This window comes from Scylla paramamosain, chromosome 6 (genome assembly GCF_035594125.1).
Source record: "Scylla paramamosain isolate STU-SP2022 chromosome 6, ASM3559412v1, whole genome shotgun sequence".
NCBI lineage: Eukaryota > Metazoa > Arthropoda > Malacostraca > Decapoda > Portunidae > Scylla > Scylla paramamosain.
The window spans coordinates 6,415,001-6,440,000 of NC_087156.1; the positions used below are offsets into that span (position 1 = coordinate 6,415,001).

A 25,000-nucleotide genomic window follows, 5' to 3' on the forward strand; every position below is an offset into this window, starting at 1 on the left:
GTACTCCAGAATAGCAGATTTTTTTCAATAAAGGTGAGGAAATTCTTGGGTGTCTATGTCTGTGTGTGTGTGTATGTGTGTGTATGTGTGTGGATGGGTGTGTGTGTGTGTGGGTGTGTGTGTGTGAAATAGTAACCGAAGCTGGCGTCACTTCCTCTTTTCCGCTCCCATTACCGTGATAACGATGCCTCTTACTCTGCCATTCCTCCCTTTCCGTTGCTTCATCTAATCCCTCCACTCTTACCTACTACCTCTCCTCTTCCTTCCCTTCCTCTTCCTGCCCTCCTCCCTGCTTCCCTTCCTCCGCCCGACCCACAATACTCACAACTAATTCATACTCCAGTAATAGTAATAATAACAATGGCTATTATCTTTACTTTCTTTTATGTATATTTTTCCATTTATGAATCCCGCGACCCAAATACTGGTTTAGACAGCAGGTTTATACGAGGCGGTGGGGCAGCGGGAGGGGTGGGAGATGGGGGAAGAGGAGGGGCGTTCTTTTTATACTTTCAATATAAACTTTTCTCTTTCGCAGTTGTGACTTTAATTACCTGAAGTTGGTTCCTCGTTCATCCTGGTGACGGTGATTGTGATGCGGACTGAATTTGCATGATGTGAGGGAAAGAAGTTTTAGTCTGATGTACACACGCCGCTACTTCACCATAGCTTCGTCTTCCTCCTCTTCCTCGTTCTTATCCTCCCCCTTGTCCTTCCGATCCTCCTCCTCCTCCTCCTCCTACTCCTCCTCCTCCTCCTCCTCCTCCTCCTCTTTGTAGCCGCTCTTCTCCCAGGCCTATTCAAAGCTCTAAGCCTAAACACTCAATCCTAACACTGGCATCTCGACAAATAATTATGGTTTTCCCACCACCGCCCTCTAAAATCTTTAATCCACTTTCCACTACACGCCTCACACACACGCGCGCACACACACACACACACACACACACACACACACACACACACACACACACACACACACACACACACACACGAAGACATTCCATAGGACATAAGCTTAATTAAACACCTAACAAATACTACGAAATATCTCATTTTCTTTAGAAATATGTATTACCACACGCTGCCTTCACCATTATGTAAAATCATTAACTCTCCACCTTCCATGCATTACGTAAATAGAACTACACACACACACACACACACACACACACACACACACACACACACACACACACACCTAAGCTCCTGATATTATGTAGCATCACGGCAGCGTCAGTATATGTAGGCAGCCCCATCCCGACACAACCTGCGGAGCAAAGTACAAAGAGCGGAAAATTACAGCAGCAACGAAACAGTTTACCGGAGCAACACAACCATTTCGGGACATGAAACTTCCAATTCCTATGTGGAGAGGGAGGAGAAGGAGGAGGAGGAAGAGCGATGACGTGAGATAGGAAGTGAGAGAGGAAGGGAGGGAGAGGAGGGACGGACGAGTAAATACGGGGGAATAAGAGAGGAAATGAGAGAGAAAACACGTTAGTAAGGCTGGAAAGACGATAGGAATGAAGGGCTGGGAAAGGGGCGGAGGTAGAAGGGAAGAGGAAAACCGTATTTGGGCGGCAATAGTGCGAGGGGGGGGGCGTGCTAGGGGACATCATTTCCACCTCCTACAAGAGTGAGGATCGTGTGAAGGGGATCTCATCCGATTCTGTCGGCTTTGATTCCTTCTTGAGCCAATTGACCTGTTTCACCCGAACCTCTCTGTCCTTTATTACACTAGTCGAGACGCGTGTGTAGCCCGCGGGGGGACAGCAAAGACTGGCAGAGGAGAAGGGAAAGAAGTTGGGTGGGGAAAAAGACGAGGAGAGGAAAACAAAGGACTAAAAGAGACTACGGCTATGGAGAGAGACATTTGGAAGAGGACCAATTACGAGAGAATAATAATGGAGAATGTGAACGTCAAGGAGAAGGAAATATGGACACAAGCAAAGAAAAATTGGTTTGGATGAAAAATATCCGAAAAAAAATGAAGAGGAATCTAACACGCTCTCTCTCTCTTGTATTTCCTGACATTTACTTGAATGTTGTATTGAATGTTGTAAAGGAAATCGCTTTTGTCTCGCATCTGTTTCTTTTTCGTTTGGTGTCTGTTAGCAGATCCAACGGTGTCGGAGGAGTATGTAGCCTGAGTTAACTATTGATTGTTGCGTAGGTTAAAGAAAAGCTAGGAAACATTACAGTTGGTATTTTCATGTATTGAAATGTAAGAATACTAGATTTAATGGGTAAATTTTTATTGGTCATGGATTGTTTATGGAATATCTCTATTGGGTCTGTTTGATCAACTCGAATCGGATATATATATATATATATATATATATATATATATATATATATATATATATATATATATATATATATATATATATATATATATATATATATATATATTATCACAAATTATTTGTAGAATTGACAAATTTTTAAAGTTTCACAAATTATTTGTAGTATTGACATCAATTTTTTAAGTTTAGAAAGGTTAAGTTAGGTTTAATCTGGTTCTGGGGGTTATTTTTTAGTGATATTGCTTCTAGAGCAATCACGATCATTCGTTAGTATGAGGCCAAAGAAAATATCAGCAGTACTATTATAACTCCCATTTATCAAGTATTATAAAAACCTCCCACTCGTCTCTTGGACGGCGATTCCGCTGGCCTCGACATAGGTGCGTGCACATTCAATTTTTAAAGTAACTAGATGGATTTTCACGTTTCTTTTAACAATGTACACAGAGGAATAACTCACGCGTCTCCACCTATAAGTTCAGTGATAAACGCTCAATATTAACTATATTACAAGCTAAAATATGCCCATCCTTCTCCGATCAAGCCCCTCTCGCGATCGCTCTGAACATCACCATACAATCACAGATTTCTTCACTATTATATGTTGTATGGTGATTCTGAAGGCTTATTTGTATAGAATACCTCCTTCTTTAGCTATAGCTGGAAGGAAAATTGAAAAAAAAAGTCATCCAAGTAAATGAGAAATAATATAAAATTCGGGAACTTTTCCTCGTCGCTGAAGGAACCAGAGCTGCCAATCTATGTGAAAAGCCTAGTATTTACTAATCCGACGTTAGGACTTCCATGCAGTGTTTAGCGAACGCGACTGTGGGGTTAGTAAAACCATATACGACCGTGGGGCTTGCTGTTTGGTAATTACTAATACAACGTTTAAAAAAGTGGGCCATTGTCTGACGTTTCGACATGAACATGTGTCATCGGCAGTGACCTAAAAATAAAATTACTGCAGTTAAAAAAAAAAAAAAAGGTTGTTTAAGATATTAAAATGCTTTAAGCTAAAAAAAAAAAAAAAAATACAAAAATTATGCTGAAATGTTCCCAGCGTAATACAGCGTTGCAGGACTCACAGTGTCTCCGCACTGAATGAAACAGGCTGTGTAGTGGAAGGCACGTTCCGGCAGACTGACCTAAATTATCGCTAATCCGAGTATTAAGTAAGCGCGTGGTGCCCACACTCCCCACCTGGCAAGTGGGTCAGGTGAAACACCCACAGTCGACGAACGGAATTCAGCTGGCGTGCGCTCCTCAAAATGGAAATAGATGTTGATATTAATTATATTTATGGAAATCAAGCGAGATATCCTGTATAGATATTTTTTTTTTTTTCTTAAGATCTTTGGAGAACTTGGGAATTGACCAGATGCTGGTGAATTGCAAAACAAAATGTGTCCTGCAAGGCACATTGGTGCAGGTGCAGGTTTCATACTGACTCGCACATATCCAGAACATACGTTGATTTCTCGTCTTTGCGTGCAATACATTAACCAAAGGAAAAGAAAACTCGTGACTCAGTTATTTAAGCGTTCTTTTTAATTATATCAAAATTATTATACTTGTATAATTGATTTTGAATTTACACGTGAATAATGTTTATATCGAATTTGTAGATGAAACATTCTTGGATTATGCTGATGAGAATTTAAATTCTTGGTTTCTTTCTTTGTATACAGTACATACGGACTTTACAAAGTTTGCAAAGAGGTTGCGATGCGATATCTTTTATTGAATTTTAACGTGTTTTTTTATGTAGATTATGTGTTATTTCTCCCTTCCCGTGGTGATATTAAGTAACCAAGCCCGTTAATTCAGTATTTGATATAATTGTATAAGGAACGTTATCATCTGTCTACCTGGAAACTTGGCGAACGATTCCTGCTATGCTGTTGCCATCTTATATATATATATATATATATATATATATATATATATATATATATATATATATATATATATATATATATATATATATATATATATATATATATATATATATATATATATATATATATTATATTGTGTAGAAGGGACACCGGCCAAGGGCAATAAAAAAAAAAAACACTGAGATGCCGGTTCCCGAATAGGGGCCGAAGTGGTGGTCAAAAATTGAAGGATAAGTGTCTTGAAACCTCCCTTTTCAAGCTGTTCAAGTCATAGGAAGGTGGAAATACAGAAGCAGGCAGAGAGTTCAAGAGTTTCCCAGAGAAAAAGATGAATTATTCAGAATACTGGTTAACTCTTGCATTAGGGAGGTGGACAGAATAGGGGTGAGAGAACGAAGAAAGTCTTGTGCAGCGAGGACGCGGGAGGACGGGAGCCATGCAGGTAGTAAGATCAGAAAAGCAATTAGCATGAAAATAGCGGTAAAAGACAGCAAGAGATGCAACATTGCAGCGATGAGAAAGAGGCTGGAGACAGTCAGTTATAGAAGAGAGGAGCTGATGAGACGAAAAGCTTTTGATTCCACCCTCTCTAAAAGAGCGGTATGACTGGAATCTCCCAAGACATGTGAAGCGTACTCCATACATGGAGTATGCATATCCATGGACGGATAAGGCCCTTGTATAGAGTTAGCAGCTGGGGGGATGAGAAAAACTGGCGGAGACGCCTAACTTCATAGAAGCTGTTTTAGCTGGAGATGAGATGTGAAGTTTCAAGTTTAGATTATAAGAAAAGGACAGACCGAGGATGTTCATTGTAGAAGAGGGGGCCAGTTGAGTGTCACTGAAGAAGAGGGGATAGTTGTCTGGAGGGATGTGTCAAGTTGATAGATGGAAGAATTGAGTTCTTGAGGCACTGAACAATACCAAGTTTCCTCTGCCCCAGTCACAAATTTTAGAGAGATCAGAAGTCAGGCGTTCTGTGGCTTCCCTGCTGAACTGTTTATTTCCTGAAGGGTTGGACGTCTATGAAAAGACGTGGAAAAATGCAGGGTGGTTTCATCAGCGTAGGAGTGGATAGGGCAAGAAGTTTGGTTTAGATCATTGATGAATAATAGGAAGAGAGTGTGTGACAGGACAGAACCCCGAGGAACATCACTGTTAATAGATTTAGGAGAAGAACAGTGACCGTCTACCACAGCAGCAATAGAATGGTCAGAAAGGAAACTTGAGATGAAGTTACAAAGAGAAGGATAGAAGCCATAGGAGGGTAGTTTGGAAATCAAAGCTTTGTCCTAGACTCTATCAAAAGCTTTTGATGTGCCTAAGGCAACAGCAAAAGTTTCACCAAAATCTCTAAAAGAGGATGACCAAGACTCAGTAAGGAATATCACAGTAGAGCGGCCTTGACAGAACACGTACTGGCGATCAGATAGAAGGTTGTGAAGTGATGGATGTTTAAGAATGTTCCTGTTGAGGATAGACTGAAAAACTTTAGATAGGCATGAAATTAAAGCAATAGAACGGTAGTTTGGGGGATTAGAACTGTCACCCTTTTTAGGAACAGGCTGAATGTAGGCAAACTTCCAATATGAAGGAAAGGTTGACACACACACACACACACACACACACACACACACACACACACACACACACACACACACACACACACACACACACACACACACACACACACACACACACACACACACACACACACACACACACACACACACACACACACACACACACACACACACACACACACACACACACACACACACACACACACACACACACACACACACACACACACACACACACACACACACACACACACACACACACACACACACACACACACACACACACACACACACACACACACACACACACACACACACATATATATATATATATATATATATAAGAGGTGATCTGGCAAAGGAAAACAAAGAGAGCGAAAAAAAAAAAAGGCCCAGTGAGAGTACTAGTCCTAAATGAAAGGTCGAAAGAATCATCCAAAATTGGAGGATAAGTGTTTTGAAATTACCCTCTTGGAAGATTTCAAGTAATAGGAAGGAGGAAATGCAGAAGCAGGCAGGGAGTTCCAGAGTTTACCAGAAAAGGGAATGAATAATTGAGAATACTGGTTAACTTTTGTATTAGAAAGATGGACAGAATAGGGGTGAGAAAAATACAAAGTCTTGTGCAGCGAGGTCGCGGGAGGAAGGGAGGCATACAGTAAGCAAGATCAGAAGAGCAGTTACTGTGAAAAGAGCAGTAAAAGATAGTAAGGGATGTAATAGTGTGGCGATGAGGGAGAGGTTGAGTGCAGTCAGTTAGACGAGAGGAGTTGATAAGTCGAAAAGCTTTTGATTCCACCTTGTCTATTAGAGCGGTGTGAGTGAAACCACCCAGTATATGTGAAGTGTATTCCATCCATGGCCGGACACAAGCCCTGTACAAAATTCAGACAACCTCATAGAAGCTGTTTAAGTAGAGATGAAATGTGAAACTTCCATTTTAGATTGTAAGTAAAGGACAGACTGAGGATGTTCAGTGCAGAAGAGAGAGACAGCTGTGTCACTGAAGAAGAGAGGATAGTTATCTGCAAGGTTAAGTTAGGTTTTTGAGGTATTAAACAATACTAACTTTGCTCTGCCCCAATCAGAGAGATGAAAAGTCATGCGTTCTGTGGCTTCACTTTGTGAGTTGTTTAATTCCTGAATAACGTGAAAAATGCAAAGTGGTATTATCAGCGTGGGAGTGGATAGGACAAGTTTGGCTTAGATCATTAACGAATAATAGGAAGAGGATGGGTGACAGGACGAAACACTGATGAACACCACTGTTAATAGACTTAAGAATAGTGACCATCTACCACAGCAACAATATCACGGTCAGAATAGAGACGATATGAAGTTACAGTGAAGGACAGAAGCCGTAGGAGGGTAGTTTGGAAATTAAAGTTTTGTGCCAGATTTTATCAAGAGCTTTTGATATGTTTAAGGCAACAGCGAAAGTTTAACCAAAATCCCCATAGAGGGTGACCAAAATTCAGTAAGGAAGGCCAGGAGATCACTAGTAGAGTAGCCTCGACGGAACCCATACAAGTGATCAGATAGAAGGTTGTGAAGTGATAGACGTTTAAGAATCTTCCTGTTGAGGATAGATAAAACAAAAAAAAAAAAAAGTAGAGATGCAGGAAATTAAAGGAAAAGGACTATAGTTTGAAGGACCAGAGCGGTCACCCGCAGAAGACACCTGCCGAAACAATAATTATTTCCATTGAAGTCTGAAGCACTGGATCCGTTTCGTACTGGATCAGGGAATACTGTGAGCTCTGCAGTGGCCCAGCTGGAACCTCACTGAACGTTTCCCTTTGTATCTCACAACACTAGGGGGCAGTCACAGCCTACCCTCTAAAGACAACTTCACCAACAACTTTACATGCACCTAATGCATGCACACCCTTCACTCAAAATTTTAAATTTATCATGGCGACTCCTACACCAGTCTCAGAGACCCTGTCTGGGGAAGGGGACCATAAATGTTCCCAGGTCAGACTACTTTTCTTCTGGTGTTGATCGTAAGTGGCTTGACACCGCCCCTCAACTTCTTCTCTTCCCTTTCGCTGAGATCTCCATTCTTGGATACTTCAATGTTCACCACCAGCTTTGGCTTTCCTCTCCCATCACTGACCATCCTGGTGAACTAGCCGTTAACTTTGCTATCCTCCACGACTTAACAGCAACTGGTGCAACACTCTACCAGTATTCCTGACCGTCTTGGAGATACGCCCAACATTCTTGACCTTTTCCTAAACTTTAATCCTGTTTATGCTGTCACTCTGTCTTCTCCGTTAGGCTCTTCCGATTACAACCTCATATCTATATCTTTTTTCCTATTGCTCCAATTCCTCCTCAGGACCCCCCAAAGCGGAGGTGCCTCTGGCGTTATGCCTCTGCTAACTGGGGAGACCTGAGGAGGTATTATTTTGATTTTCGTTTTAACGACTATTGCTTCCGTGTCAGAGACCCACCTCTGTGTGCTGAGTGCATAACAGAGGTGATAGTGTCTGGTATGGAGGCGTACATTCCTCACTCTTCCTCTCGTCCTAAACCTTCCAAGCCTTGGTTTAACGCACCCTATTCTCGTGTTATGCGTGATAGAGAGGTGGCCCACAAAAGGTACTTGAGCCTTCCATCACCTGAATCTCGTGCACTTTATATTTCTGTCCGGAATCATGCTAAGTATGTTCTCCAACTAGCCATCAATAAAAAAAAAAAGTCATCAATTCATCAATAAAAAAAAAATTAGTCTTTCAAGATCTGACTCCCCTCGTGACTTCTTGAATCTAACCAAAGACATCTCCAATAACTTTGTTTCTTCATCTTTCACTCCTTTATTTCAACTTGATGGCACTTCTTCCATCTCATTTATCTCTGAAGCTAAACTCTTCGCTCAGGCTTTTTGCTAAAAAATCTACCTTGAATGATTCAGGGCTTATCCCTCCCTCTCTTCCATCCTCCAACTACTTTATAATACCCATTAAGGTCCTTCACTGTGATGTTTTCCATGGCCTCGCTGGCCTTAACCCTCAGAAGGCTTTTGGATCAGATGGGGTCCCTCCTATTGTTCTCCGAAACTGTACCTCCATGCTTGCACCGTGCCCAGTCAGACTCTTTCAACTGTATCTTTCAATGTCTATAAACATCTACCTTTTCTTCTTGCTGGAAGTTTGCCTACATTCAGCCTGTTCCTAAAAAGAGTGAGCGTTCTAATCCCTCAAACTACCTTCCTATTGCTTTGATTTCCAGCCTCTATAAAGTGTTTGGATCTCTCATCAACAGGAAGATTCCTAAACATATTACTCCAGAATTTTCTATCTGATCCCCAGTACGGGTTCCGTCAAGGCCACTCTACCTGTGATCTTCTGGCCTTCCTTACTAAGTCTTGGTCATTCTCCTTTAGGGATTTTGGTGAAACTTTGTGGTTGCCTTAGACATATCAAAAGCTTTTGATAGTTTGACACAAAGCTTTGATTTCCAAAGTACCCTCCTGCGGGTTCTATCCTTCTATCTGCATTTTCATCTCAAGTTTCTTTTTTTAATGTTCGATTGCTGCTGTGGTAGACGGTCACTTCTTCGAAGTCTATTAACAGTGGTGTGCCTCAAGGTTCTGTCCTGCCACCCACTTTTTCTCTTATTCATCAGTGATCTAAACCAAACATGTCTTCTTCATTCCTACGCTGATAATACCACCCTGCAATTTTCCACTTTTTTTTTTTTTTCATAGACTTCCAACCCTTCAGGAATTAAGCTACTCAAAAACGCATGACTTGTTATCTCTCTGAAATTTTCGACTTGGGCTAAGCAAACTTTTAGTATTGTTCAGTGCTTCAAAAGCTAATTCCTCTATCTATCAACTCGACAACCTTCCAAATACTCGTAACTATCCCCTCTTCTTAAATGACACTCATCTGTCCCCCCTCTTCTACACTGAACATCATAGCTCTGCCCTTTGCTTATTATATAAACTGAAAACTTCACATTTCATCTCTAGCTAAAACATCTTCAAATAAGTTAGGCGTTCTGAGTCGTCTCCGCCTGTTTTTCTCATCCCCCTACTGCTAACTTTGTACAGGGGCCTTATCCGTCCATGTATGGAGTATGCTTCACATGTATGAGGGGTTCCACTCATACCGCTCATTTAGACAAGGTGGCATCAAAAGCATTTTGTCTTATCAACAGTTTTCTAACTGCCTTCAGCCTCTCTCTCATCACCTCATCACTTTCTATCTTCTACCGCTATTTTCACACTAACTGCTCTTCTGATCTTGCTAACTACATGTCTCCTCTCCTCCAGCGGCCTCGCTGCACAAGACTTTCTACTTTCTCTCATCCCTATCCTGTCCACCTCTCTAGCGCAAGAGTTAACCAGTATTCTCATTAATTCATTCCCTTTTTTTCTGGTAATATCTGGAACTCCCTGCCTGTTTCTGTATTTCCTCATTTCTATGACTTAAGCTCTTTTAAGAAGGAAGTTTCAAGACATTTATCCTCCAATATTTGACAATCGTTTCTGATTCTGTCTGGGCGCTGGCACCTCAGTGAGCTTTTTTTTTTTTCTTGTAAATTTGTTGCCCTTGGGCAATTCTCCTATATTAAAAAATAAAAAAAATAAATAAGAACAGGCTGAATGTAAGGAAACGTCCAGCAAGAAGGAAAGGTACATGTTCATATATAGAATTGGAAGAGCAAGATGCAAGCACCATAAGCCTTCCGTAGGTTTAGGCCAGCGAGAGTATGGAAGACATCACTGCGAAGGATCTTAATGGGAGGCATGGGATAATCAGAGGGTGAAGGAGAGGGAGGAAGAAGCCCTGAATCATCCAAGGTAGAATATTTGCTAAGGTGTCAGCGAGATGCTCTACTTTAGAGATGTATGAGATGGCAGCGGTGCCATCAGGTTGCAAGATGAAGAACAAAAGTTGTTGGAGATAATTTTGGCTTGATGCCAGAAGTCACAAGCGGAGTTAGATCGAGAGAGATTTTGACAATTTTCTACTGATGAAAGAGTTTTTTTTTTTTTTTTTTCTTTGTTGGAGAACAGTCTTCGCACGATTTTTGGCAGAATTATAGATCCCATGAGATTCAGGTGATGGATGAGTCATGTCTGGTCTCAGAGAATCCATTTTTTTTCTTTCAGTTTAAATATATTTCGTACTTCTACTATATATCAAATCTTCCCATTTCCTGTTTATTTTTAATTTTGACGTTTCAGATTTCTATATTTAGAATTTTAATACGTCAAATATTTGCATTTCGCATTTTGCATTTTGATCGAGAAAATTGGGAATCCTAAAACTTGAAATGAAGAAAAAGATTGCAATTTAATGTTTCGAAATATCAAAATTCTAAATGTCAAAATCTGAAACATGTGAGAACATGGTCAGTGTGTGTGTGTGTGTGTGTGTGTGTGTAGGACGCACCTCATTTACATGTTTATGATGTATGTTTGCGATATTGCATGCATTTGCGACTATTTTGTGCACAGTAACATGTACTTGTGTCGTGACATCCCGGTTGTGTGCGAGCTTGTGTGCCTGTCTGTGCGTGCGTGCGTGAGTGCGTACGTGTGTGTGTGTTTGTGTGTGTGTGTGTGTGTGTGTGTGTGAGGCATAAAGAGAGAGAGAGAGAGAGAGAGTAGGGGTCAGAGGGCAGTGTGGTGCGTGCTTTAACCGAAATATTGTAGTAATTTCGCCCATGCAAATGGAGTGGCCGTGCCATGCAGCCATGAATATGAGTGCTGCTGTGTAATTGCTGATATGTGTATATATATATATATATATAGAGAGAGAGAGAGAGAGAGAGAGAGAGAGAGAGAGAGAGAGAGAGAGAGAGAGAGAGAGAGAGAGAGAGAGAGAGAGAGAGAGAGAGAGAGAGAGAAAAGCGGCGCTTTGTTGTTTGTCGGTGAAAAAAACGCGGCGTATTCATGAGGCGCAGCGCTGGCCTCTGATGCCCAAAAAATGACAACTGCCGGTAAGGGTCTCTCCGACTTTCATGATTTTTGGGCTACTTTCGTTTGCCTTTTTCGTTTTTTTTTTTTTTTTCTCTCTCTCTCCCTCTCTTATTCAGTGGATCGTTAAAGCTCTCGTTCAAAGCTTCGACGAGGAATGTTACTGATTCACCTCTTTATTTATTTTTCCTCCTGCTCGTACCTGCGTAGAATAATGCGTGTTTGTGTTTGGGTGTGGTGATATTCATCAGACCTTAAAATTGGTAAAAGAAGATGCTGCGGGTGGTTAAAAGCGCATCTATATTATGAGGTATTAAAAGACCACACCTTACTCGCCTTGAAGCCCCGGGGGAGTGAGATAGCCGAGCCTTGTGTTCCGGAGCCTCATTAGTAAACCTACCGTGGCTTCCAACAAAGGAGACCAAATAGAAAGGTGACGAAGAATTTTAATCGAGGTTTCCAGGACAAAGGATTCACGTCTTTTCTTGTTTTACTTATTTATTGTTTTCGTCTTGGTGTTTTGTTGGAGTGTTGTGTGTGAAGTCGCTGCGTCTCCTGAAGTGAAGCAACACGGGGAAAGTGGTCTCGGTGATTCTGTTTTTGAAGGCTGTTGTCAGTAGTGTTTATGCTGTTGGTGTGACGGATGATGGCGGCGGTGGTGGTGTTTTGGATGTGCTGTGAAATTTATTCTTCATTGTTTTTTCTACTTGTCATCGATTGAATGCCTTCCATCCAATCGTTCATCTTTGCTTATAATGTGCAGTATTTTACTTTTTTTCTACAGCATGACAATAAAAGGTGCAATAAAAGCCCATTTGGTCCTGGCGTGTGTTTGGCACAATACACAGTTAAAACTCTTTTGTCTTTTCACGAGGATCAATTATGTTTACCAGCCTCACCATAAGCAAAAAATATTAGTAAATAAGTAAGATATGAAGAGATACTAGATTTTATGCTTGTCACTTTACAAGGACGTGAACTTCAAAGCGAACCACCGTATTTAAATATCAAAGTTGAAACTCACCAGTATTGAGAGATGTCAGATATTAATTCTCTGCCTCGCCACGAAATAGTAACAGAAAGATAGAGAGCAGAAGTTGACATGAATGTGCAGAGTTCTTCATTTCCTTTTCCTCCCTTTCCCAGTTAGCTGTGGATTAAGAAGTTGCTTGTGTTTGTCAAGTGTAATAAAAGGATCCTTTACTAATCATGACGGATTTCGAGTGATTTCAGATGCTTACACACACACACACACACACACACACACACACACACACACACACACACACACACACACACACACACTTAATAGCTGCAGTGAGGGCAAGAACGTGACAATCACCACACACCGCACATCACAATCCTCACAACATAAACTATACTCTACGTACATTTTTAAATTACATTGTCCTTGTATTTTGTTAGAACCTTTGTAAAACTAGATCTATGAGCATCTTTATGACAACTAAGTTTTCCCGACGTGCTGTCACGTGGTGTCATGCATAAACGACCTTTGTACAGTGTTGTACTGCGAGGCTCAGGACAGTATTCTGAAACGTGTCTGTCCTCACTTCCATTACTCTACATTATTTAAAAAGACACGGGTTTTTAAGGGTGTTGGTATGGTTTCAGTGAGAAATTAACAAGATTTCTGCATTGTTAACAGCAGAAATACTCTTGAGAACCAGCTAATCATATTTGTGGCCTTTGAAATGAATTGTGGTGAGAGAGCAAAGCTTTTCTGAATACTGGTGTCAATCTTCTCTCCCTCAGAGGCACAGAGGCTGAGGTGCGAGGGAATGGGTGTCAGCTTGTGTAGACGCCTTGCCTTCGCTACCGATCGTTAATAATAATAATAGATGCCTGGAGTATAAGTAGATAGACGGTGCTGGTGATCCTGGCCCATGTCTATTATATCGCCTCTTTTGACACAAAGTAGCATAATGACTGGTGGTGGTCTTTAAACTTAGACCATTTTAACCGCGCGGTACCTGATTCATGTAAGGAGAGTCATGCGCGTGTAATTGAGTGGCTAAGTTCATGGTGGCTTCATGATTTTGCTTCATGCGGTAGGAGAGGAGTGAAGGTGACTGGAGAAGTTACGGCAGCACATGGGGAATGATCGCACCTGGTTTGTGATAAGAGAATGTCGAAGAGACTAAAGCTAAAGGTATATAAATCAATGGTCATATCAATAATGATATATGGAACAGAAACATGGGCACTAAAGAAAGCAGAAGAGAAGTTGGAAAAAACAGAGATGAGAACGATGAGTCACAGAGGAAGATGCACGGGACAGGAACAACTGGAGGAGACTCGTACATAGCGACAACCCTTCACTCCGGGGAAACGGCGAAGGATGAGAGGAGAACAAGCGCAGCGCGGAGGATAGGCAGAACTCCAGTGCCAGGCAGTCCACCAATCTCCCTCCCGCCAGGTGGTGTGGGCGCTCCTCTTGACTCAGATGTGGTGCTGTGACGCATCTTCCCACGCACCGAGGAGTCTCCCTTTCCCTTAGAATCTGTGCCGAGGTAAAATATGTGGTTAACGTTCAGTGTTTTATCAGAGGGTGTTTGGAGGCGTGAAATTAGCCTTTACGCGGCCTCTTTGATATTCTTAAGCGCCTCTGCCGAGACTCTCCTGTGGCTGCGAGGCGGACGCTCTCCATTAATTTAATCTTTTTTTGCTATGCTCACTCGTACGCTATGAATATGTGATGCTGCGATCGCATATATCTCTGTGAGGCCCAAACAGACGATTTTGCATGCTCAGGCTAATGAGTGAAAGGCTGGTATGAAGGAGCATTTATTTCATGCATCTCTTACTTCAGATTCATTTTGTAGCTTATCGTAAACAACCTCGTAGGGGAAAACAGATCTGCGCGTGTTTGCTCTTCCATTGTAACCTTTCGTGTTCCGTAAGTTGATGGTAAACTAATCAGCTGAAAATAGATAAATAAATAAAATAAATGGGTAGCTTGAATTTTGAAGGTGAACAAGACAAACACCTTTAACTTTACTGGTGATCAACAGGTAAAAAACATCAGTTAAGCTGTTGTTTATTCTTGCGTTGAGATCCTTTGTATTCCATTACTTGTTGATGGTAAACTGAAATGATGAAATCGTAAAAAAAATCAGTTAAGCTGTTGCTTGTTCTTCCATTGAGATCCTTTGTGCTTCACGATTTAGTTAATGATGAACTAATCAACTAAAAAAAAAAAAAACAGAGAAAAATATCTTGAATCTCGAAGGTGAACAAATAAATGCCTTTACTATTACTCGTGATCAAGCCGTAAGGAAAATCAGATATACGTCCATTTATTTCTGATCCTTTGTTGATGCTGAACTAATCAAGTGAAAAATAAATGAATAAATAAATAAATAAATATATATATATATATATATATATATATATATATATATATATATATATATATATATATATATATATATATATATATATATATATATATATATATATATATATATATATACCTTGAATCTGGAAGGTGGATAAGAAAGCATCTTTTAGCTTTACTCGTGATCAACCTGAGTGAATATAAAACAGTGGCAGTGAGTTAGCGTGGATCTGTATTGCGCTTAATGAAGGTGTCTCGTCTCAGTTCCCCCAGGTGAAGACTCTGGTGACTTGTGTTGACAGCAGCTGATTTCCAGGTCACCAACTCACTTGTCGGTATTTTCCTCTATTTTTTGTTGTTGTGTGTTTCCTAGAATTGCTTGTCAGGAAGGCTCGTTTTTATGGCTTTCCACATTCTCTCTCTCTCTCTCTCTCTCTCTCTCCTCCTCTCTCTCATCTCTTCTCTCTCTCTCCTCTCTCTCTCTCTCTCTCTCTCTCTCTCTCTCTCTCTCTCTCTCTCTCTCTCTCTCTCTCTCACTCACACACACACACACACACACTTTCCATTTAATAGCTACAGCCATATTCCCAGTGCACACCATTTTATTATCTTTGATCGCCACTTCTCCGCATTATATATTGTTAATTTCTTCTGCTATGTGTATCTTTACTCTCGCCTTTTATCTCTTGCCTTTATTCCGGCCCATCTATTACCACTCAACCTTCCCTCCATTTTCTATCATTTTTCCCTCTCTTCTTTATTATATTCGTATTTTTGCTCTTTCCCTTTCTCTCTTCCATCGCTTCCTGATTCTCATCTCTCCCATCTTTTTAAATTTTTCATTATTTCCTTATTCTTGTGCCTCGTGCCGTACTGAATCTTCTCATTTTTCCTCCTCCTCCTCCTCCTCCTTCCTCCTCCTCTCCTTCCTCCTCCTCTCCTTCCTCCTCCTCCTCCTCCTTCCTCCTCCTCCTCCTCTCCTTCCTCCTCCTCCTCCTCCTCCTCCTCCTCCTCCTCCTCCTCCTCCTCCTCCTCCTCCTCCTCCTCTCCTTCCTCCTCCTCCTTCTCTCCTTCCTCCTCTCCTTCCTCATCCTCCTCCTCCTCCTGCCCTTCCTCCTCCTCCTCCTCCTCCTCCTCCTCCTCCTCCTCCTCCTCCTCCTCCTCCTCCTCCTCCTCCTACTACTACTACTACTAGTACTATCACTACTACTACTACTTCTACTACATTCCACTTCCATTACGTCTCTCTCTCTCTCTCTCTCTCTCTCTCTCTCTCTCTCTCTCTCTCTCTCTCTCTCTCTCTCTCTCTCTCTCTCTCTCTCTCTCTCTCTCTCTCTACCTTTCCTTCTTCACTTCTCTCTTAGACTAGGCAATACCAGGAAGAGTAGTTGGAGGGAGGGAGGGAGGGAGGGAGAGGGGAGAGAGGGAGGGCCACTCCACCCAAACTCCGGCAAATTATCCCCCCAGATTCCCGTAATTCCCGTTGTCATTCCCATTCTCACAGCTGGTCTGGAACATGGCCGGCCCGGGGTAAAATCGAGAGAGAGACAGAGAGAGAGAGAGAGAGAGAGAGAGAGAGAGAGAGAGAGAGAGAGAGAGAGAGAGAGAGAAATTTCACTCGTCTTCCACATTTCACACGTTTGCTTTTGTTGCTAGTGGTGTATTTCTGTTTATAATTCGCTTCACTTACCCAAGGTTTTATCGCGGCCAGGTAACGCCAGGTGAGTCCCGTGGCCCGCTCATTAAGGCGAGACAGGTGTACACTTCAAAGGTACCTGTGAACATAATCGTCTACTTTGATGTTAGTAAATGTACCTGCTATTAAACTGAATGCGCGACTGATAAACATTCCTTTCAGTGGGGATGTATTGCATAGAGGAAGAGGGAGAGAGAGGGAGAGGGAGAGGGAGAGGGAGAGGGAGCGATGAGGGGAAGAGAAGCCGATTTCAAAGCACGTGGGTGGAATGGGCGGGAAAGAGAACTCGTAAAGGATCTCTTTATGCTTTAAGAGAAACTTAGAGTTCTGAATATTAAGCAACTTACTTCATCATCATCCGCTTTCCGCCTGTCACACCTACCTACCTGTCTCCTCCTCCTCCTTTTTCTCCTCCTCCTCCTCCTCCTCCTCCTCCTCCTCCTCCTCCTCCTCTTCTTCTCTTTCTCTTCCTTCTTCGCTTACTCCTCTAACCTGACCCATCTTCTCGGTTTATCTGCAGTCGAGACGCGCCCTTCAGCCGGCCCTTCACATCCAATCCTCGAGAATCTGAAGACCTCACTGATCCCCCGAAGTTTGCTGGAACAAATATGGCGTTTGGGGGAGTCGTGAGGAAGGGGGGTGGGGGGGCGGGAGGGGGAGTGTCAGGGTGGAATAACGGAATAGAAGAGGGATTTTACGAGGATAAGGAGATGGAGGAAGTTCTTGGGGTGGGGGTGGTATAGGAGGATATGAGACTTCTCGAAAGGGTGTTAGAGATGGAAAAGATGGGGAAATGAGAGTTTTTGAAAGGAAGGAAAGGGGTGGAAAGTGAAGGAACTGTGGGCAGTGCGTCTGAGTGCCTGAGGGAAAGGTGGCTGTGTGGGGGAGACACGGCGGGAGGGAGAGGGTGAGGAAGGATCGAAGGCCTGTCTAGGAGCTGCGGGTGACGCGGGTGTACCTGGTGGAGTCACTCTGGAAGGTGACAGGCAGGTAAACAGAAAGGTGGGATATTTAATGGGATTTTATGGCTGAGGGCTGAAGAAGGAGGCGGGAGGGAGGCAACATGAAAAAGAGGGACACGAAAAACGGGAGAAAAAGAAGAAACGACAACTTTGAGAAACACTCATGAGATATTCAACGATGAGGCGAAGTGCAAGAAAAGATAAATTAGAATGTAAATGTAATCAAGAGTCTCGTCATAAGGTCGCTGCAGTTCCAATTTGCATGCTAGAAAGATGACCTTTTGATGCGAGGTCGATGCATAAGCCGCACACTCGAATAGGACCTCGATGTATTCCCTGAGACTAGCCATGACCTCCTGGACCGTATTCCGAAACACTTCTGCGCCGCTCCTCCACTATTTTCAAAAAGCCTCTACAGTAGTTGAAGTTACAAGGGTTCTTTAGAGTGTGTTTACGGTTCTAGTGACATATTAATAAGATTTCTGCATTACTAACAGGATAAACACTCGTGAGAATCCGGCAAATCATCTCTGTTGACTTTGAAAATAGTTATGATGAGAAGGCAAAGCATTTCAGAATATGGGCCCATGTTTGGCTTCTCCTACATCGCTGCTGCTGCTTCGCATTTGTCACTCTTTTATCTCTCTCTCTCTCTCTCTCTCTCTCTCTCTCTCTCGCTCTCTCTCTCTCTCTCTCTCTCTCTCTCTCTCTCTCTCTCTCTCTCTCTCTCTCTCTCTCTCTCTCTCTCTCACACCACTGTATCCATCTCACACCTTTCCATTTCATCCCCTCTTCCTTACCAGCCACCCGCAGAACAATGACAGTTTGACCTCCTGATGAATTGTCGAGTCTCCCCTGTCATTTTTCGGGTCGCGATCTTCGTTTTCTTTGTCTTAGCGGGACAGGGAACAACAGAAGAGGCAAGGAAAGGCCGAGAGACGAGTGATGATGCCAAGAGAAGGCTCCGGAAGAAACAATGAGTGGCTGACAGAGAAATACTGAGACTTGTAGAGAAATGGAAGGAAAGGCTGTGAAAATTTTGACAAGGCATCACTAAGGCACTGGCACACAACGATAAGACTGTGTGAAACAGTGACGGAATGTTCGTCTTTATGACATATTTCAAGATAACATTGGTCTGCGATGTGATGGAAATAATGGAAATCAAAGGGCATAAACTATTAATGCTACTATTATCATCACACCTCATCTCGAATAATGTTGTTTATTTCTGGACTCCATATTACAGGAGGGATGTGAATTGTATGTTAGTCAGTACAGAAGAGAATGATTAAAAACGCACAAGAGATGAAAAATTTTCTTTACGAGAGGAGATTAAACCATTTGAATTTACATTCGTTAGAGTGATGTGATAGAGATATTCAAATGCTGGAAAGAGATATAATAAGGATGATCTAGACAAAATCATTCAAAATATCCCTAGGGTTAGTAATCGGGATATGTCAAGAGGCAACAAGTTCAACTATAGATTAAGATGAAATGGAAAAAATGTCATTCTTGAATAGAAATGAAAAAAATGTCATTCTTGAATAGAATGCTAGACGACAGGAGTGATTAGTTCTTAATACCGAGTCAACAGGAAACATTGAAGGATTAGATTAAATAATGGATGGGAATGATAGATGGACTTACATAGGCATGTTTATGGCTGCCATGTGTAGCCTTACTGGCTCCTCTCACCCTTGTTTTCTTATATTCTTAACTACCACCACCACCACCACTACCACTACTACTACTACTACTACTACTAGTGCTGCTGCTACTACTACTACTACTACTACTACTACTACTACTACTACTACTAGTGCTGCTACTACTACTACTACTACTACTACTACTACTACTACTACTACTACTACTACTACTACTACTACTACTAGTGCTGCTGCTACTACTACTACTACTACTACTACTACTACTACTAGTGCTGCTGCTACTACTACTACTACTACTACTACTACTACTACTACTACTACCACTACTACTACTACTACTACTCGATATTTGATAGAGAACCTTATCACAAACCGCGTAAGGGCCCAACAGGTCTGAAGTTGCTTGTTCTTCCTTTGTATTCCTTTGTTTACTAGTAATACGCATGTTAACACTGTCATTACTGCCCATCACCTATCATGACTCCCCTATTTTCTGGCGAGTGTGGAGGAATGCGAAGAAGCTGCACCCGTGGAGAAATATGATGAATGTATCCTTTTAGTTGCAAGTGCGCAAGTAATTTCATACCCGCGAAACACATTGGAAGATTTCTTGACAATCCTTACACAAGTCTTGCTATTTAGACCATCTGCAGGAGAGAAATTGGGGAGATTTGTTGCAGCAGGAGAGTGCGAGCAAGACCATGGCGGAGAGAGAGCGAATGTGTAGAGGCAAGGCGAGCTAGGCAAGGAAGATAAAGGTCGAAGTACACAAAGGTTTGTAGAGATGAGGGTGACCTGACGAGCTTCACTTCACGTCCTTAGGCTACTGGGGGTGTTCTGGGGACGCTTAAGATGGGAAAGTTTCTCTCTCTCTCTCTCTCTCTCTCTCTCTCTCTCTCTCTCTCTCTCTCTCTCTCTCTCTCTCTCTCTCTCTCTCTCTCTCTCTCTCTCTCTCTCTCTCTCTCTCTCTCTCTCTCTCTCTCTCTCTCTCTCTCTCAACTGTGTGTGTCTGTCTGTCTGTCTGTCTGTCTGTCTGTCTGTCTGTCTGTCTGTCTGTCCTTAAGAGAGCAGAGTTGGGTACACTTCTGTTCGCCAGGAGTCACGAGGAGCAGCCTTTCCCTTGACATCATTGGGCATCAACTTCTGTCGTGCTGTCTCTCCTTCTTGTGTAATTTTTCATGTTGAATTGCATCCACAGATTTCGAGTCTCGGTAACTGTTTATTACTGAAAGGGTACACTGCTGATATGCGCCATTTTTTCTGTGCTGCTTTCATAATTGCAAAAAAAAATATAAAAATCAAATAATCTGTTAATCATTATTTTTCTTACATGTATTATTAAGCATCATTATCCACCGTACCTAAGATTTCTTTCTTTAGTCTTTAATAAATACGTAATGTGATTTTTTGCGTATAATGAAAAGTAAACATCGGTGCGCTTCTTGGAGGCTGAGAGGAGAGAGGGAGGACTTCGATATGTTGGGGACGAGGATTAGCCTGCGAGCTGCGGCAGTTGTGAGAGCCGGGAAGAGCACTCCATCTTGACTTTCCAAACACTTGTCGGACTTCCCCCTCTGTCACCACTATGATTACTTCACTAAAGGGGTCGCCTGCATTATTGTAGACGTCATCCGTTTGTCTTTCTGAAGGGGCTGTTCTGACACGGAGGCGGCACTGCAGGGATGATATATTTTGCTAGCGGGGGAGATCGAGGGCCGCAGCCAAAGGGCGCGAGGAAAATCAATGCAGACGGTGTTTGCCTTCGAGCAGAGAACAGGGAGAGTAGCGGGAACTGGCGTCAGGAGGGAGGAGGTAAGAGGCGGGGAGGCGTTCCAGGATGCTGCGGTGCTGTATGAGTTTCGTGGTAAACAAACAGCCTAGATTTTTTTTTCTTGTGTGTGTGTGGTATTGTTGATGGTGTTCGTGTGAGGTTCCTTTACTGGGAGGCAAAACAGGCAACCCCCAGTGGCCCTTTCTTATACATGGGTCTTTGTCACAAGACAGAAAAAAAAAAAAAAAAAAAATCTGACCACTTGATACCAGAAAAATCTGCACATAAAACAAGTGATCAGAAAGTTATCCTTCTGTGTGTTCATCTTTGTATGTACTAGACTGAGCTGCTCTTTGAAGTGTGACAGCCGGGACAGTAGCCATGCCTTGTCTGTTAAAATGAAAATACAGAGGAGGTGGTTCGCAGTCACCGTCTGTCCTTTCTAGTCACTTTTCAAGATACGCTGGGAGCAGTGCCGCGGAATGTGCAGTCAAGCCGTGCTCCCTCCACCACAGGGGAACACACTTCAATAGACAGAAAAAAAAAAAAAAACTGTTCACACGTGAAGGTCAAACAGGCCAGGTAAGGCCGACTGACCTGCTGTCTGTGATGCACCTGAAAGAAAAATATTGTTGCGAAACAGATAGAGACCGTCATCCAAGAGTTACTAGTTTTTTATAACACGGTACTTTGCCGGCTCTTACGTGTAGCTTTCTGTCATTTGAATTTTTAGATACGTGTTCTCCAGTGTATATTCAAAGAAAAGGTTTCTGAGGTATTTTAATGTATTATTTTAAAATTACATATATTTGCTAAGGCTGAATACTGAATCACCAAGAGATTCATTATATTGTGTTTCATGTTCGCAAGTCTTCTGCACTTGTTGATTCTCGAGGGCGTGGGCTGCTCCTCAGTGTTACAAAGGCCTTGCGTGTTCCGACCATTGCGGCTGACGATACAAAGCATTCACCATCTTAATCTTACTCAACATTATTCTTAACAACACTGATAATAAAAACTTTACTACTACTACTACTACTACTACTACTACTTTTTGTTATTACTGCTGCTGCTGCTGCTGCTGCTGCTGCTGCTGCTGCTGCTGCTACTTCTACTTCTACTTCTACTTCTACTACTACTACTACTACTACTACTGCTGCTGCTACTGCTGCTGCTGGTGCTGTTGCTGCTTGCAAAAACAACAACAACAACAACAACAACAATAATAATAACAATAATAATAATAATAATAATAATAATAATATTTATAATAATAATAATAATAATAATAATAATAATAATAATAATAATAATAATAATGACACTATATTTTAATTAACGAATTTTAAGTATTCCCTCTGCCAACGCTTCTATCTGTTTTTTACCTGAGACAAGCAGGTAGGTATACGTATGTATGAAGTCAGGTTTTTCTAAGTAAGAGAGACTGTTGTAATCGCTCTACTAATTACTTTTTAACCTTATCTAAAAGTCTTAAATCTATTCTCAGTAGGAAAACTGCCAGACACCACCTTCTATCACGTCATTTTGCATCAGATCAATAGTGTGGCTCCCTCTGAAGGCTCTGTTTGTAGCTGTCTATCCTTCACTGAGTCACGGGGGGCGATGGCGAGCCACTCACACCATTCCCACACTTGATGAAACTTATGCTCATATAGTCATTTTTGTTTCTTTGACTACGTGATTTCAATTTTTCACTATTCACCGGATCAGTATTTTCACTTTGCTGTCTTGAATGAGCGGCCTTAATTCTTTGCCTCTTCCTCTGCCTCCCTGCTGAAGACTTATTTCTGTCTTCACTTGTTTCTCTCATCATTTCAAAAGCTTATTCAGTTTTGTAGTCCGCTCTATCTTGAAAATTCCAGGACATTTTGCCTTATTATGTTCTAGATATTTATAGCCAGTCTTTCACGAGATGAACATCAACAGACTTTATGAAATGATTATCATAGTATACTTAGAATTATACATTCTAAAAACGGCTTTCTACCAGTCTCCTTTTACACTTGGAGAATTCAAGATAGAGAACATCGTCAGACTGGAGCACACACATTGTTATGGTGATGCTGTCGAGATTTCTATCGTCGTGGTTGCCACCGTCGTCTCATCTTCGTCATCTTTTATCTCAGAAGTTATGTTGGTCCCTTTTGCATCTGTCTCATTCAGGGTGCTTTCTGGGTCCATGGCGGCCACCCAGTCCTCCCTCAGTGACTCCTGCATGAGGGGGGAAGGGCGGAAGCGAGGGTGCGGATGCCCATCTCGTGGTGGCTGCGACTCATGCTGGAACCTGACGAAGCTCGGACCTCGCGTTGGATAGAAGGGACTCTGTCTGTGGAGTTCCTGATGCCAACTGGCGGGTGGCTGTGAGTGTGGGTGTGGGGGGTGTCCTGTAGGTGGCCTTGAGTGGAATGTGTCATATGAAGAAAATAAACCCTCCACACCTCCATCCTGGGCGGGAGGTTGGTCAGTTGTCTGTTGGTAATTTCCTCCGAGGACGACATTCAGATACTTGATTTTCTCTTCGTCTGGAATATTGTTGTGGAAGCCGAACATGTTGGTCAGTCGAGTGATGCCGCCGGTGTGAGCTGCTGTTTCTGTCCTATACGGGCGATGGACTGATGGTGCTGAGGAATCATCATGAAAGGCTTGATCCTGCCTCACGTGCTCCTGATACTCGTCCTGGCCGTGCTTGTTGTAGTAATCATTGTGGAAGGCGTATTCATCATTAGAGACATCGGGGTTGTATTCAATGCGAGAGTGAAAACTGGAGTGGCCATGGTGGTGGCCTTGGTCATGGTGATGGTCGTGGTGATGGCCGTGGCCTTGGTCATGGTGGCCATGGTCCGTCACGTCCTCCATGAAGTTTAAGAAATTGTCCTCCGCAGCGTACATGACGTGTGACCAAGAGTCCGCCATGTGTGTCACCATCCTGGAGGAAAAAAAGAAAAACAATAAGTAACCTTAAACGCGGCATTGTTTTAGATTCCATCATAAAAGTTTCATTATGCACCAAGTGTGAAATAAATTCAGAAACTTTACCGGCCCCCACATCCCTTCTTAAGTTAGTTCTAATGCTATTTATTTTAAAAACGCAGCCAGGATGACAGAATATAAGTTAATGGGATAACTTTTCAAAGTCACTGCCGCTCTTCTTGTTTGGGTAGAGGAGGATGAGGATGATGTAGAGGCCGAGCATGAGGAAGGGCCACCCGAAGAACACAACGGCGGCGATGTGAGCAGAGAACGAGTTGGTGTCAAGACCCAGGACATTGTCGAGCAGCGTCTTCTGAGGGAAACTCAGGAAGAAGGTGCGAGGGATGATGGCCCACAGCCGTGTGAAGTCCTTGCTGTAGGGAGGAAGGTGGTCAGGCTTGACGGTCAGCTACCCTGATTCCCTGTGTCGTGACCCAAGGCCTTTGTACATTAATTACCATGTCACTTTCAAGACAATTTTTTCCCCCTACGCGCAAGGGATACTGGGCAAGGGAAAAAATAAGTAGACTATAAATAATAATAATGATAATTTAAAGAAAAATAAACCCTCGTCGTAGAAAGGTAAGTCATAAATGAGATTATTGATAAAGGAACTATTACTAAACAGTGGGATGGATTTGTCGATGTACTATAAGAAAACTAGAGTTGTGAAGATGAATTTGGTTAACATGAGGTTTTTTTTTTTTTGTGCGTTATGATTGAAAATGGTGTATGCATTAGACAATCCACACTTTTTTGTCATCTTAATCATGCTTGATTTGGAAATATGAACTTCCAATTTATTTAATACTTTA

At 42.3% G+C, this 25,000-nt stretch overlaps 1 protein-coding gene and 1 long non-coding RNA gene across 4 annotated transcripts in view; one reads left to right on the plus strand and one right to left on the minus strand.

The window, feature by feature from the left end:
* The window catches only part of LOC135101265 (uncharacterized), a 175,023-nt gene that overhangs the window by 74,031 nt on the left and 75,992 nt on the right, over positions 1 to 25,000 (plus strand). The window lies entirely within an intron of this gene.
* LOC135101090 (homeotic protein proboscipedia-like) overlaps positions 22,527 to 25,000 on the minus strand; it is an 8,559-nt gene continuing 6,085 nt past the window's right edge. Inside the window, exon 3 of the mRNA XM_064004662.1 lies at positions 22,527 to 24,559. Within this exon, the coding sequence (XP_063860732.1) occupies positions 23,268 to 24,140 (873 nt within the window). The 5' untranslated portion in view covers positions 24,141 to 24,559 and the 3' untranslated portion in view covers positions 22,527 to 23,267. The remainder of the gene's footprint in view (positions 24,560 to 25,000) is intronic.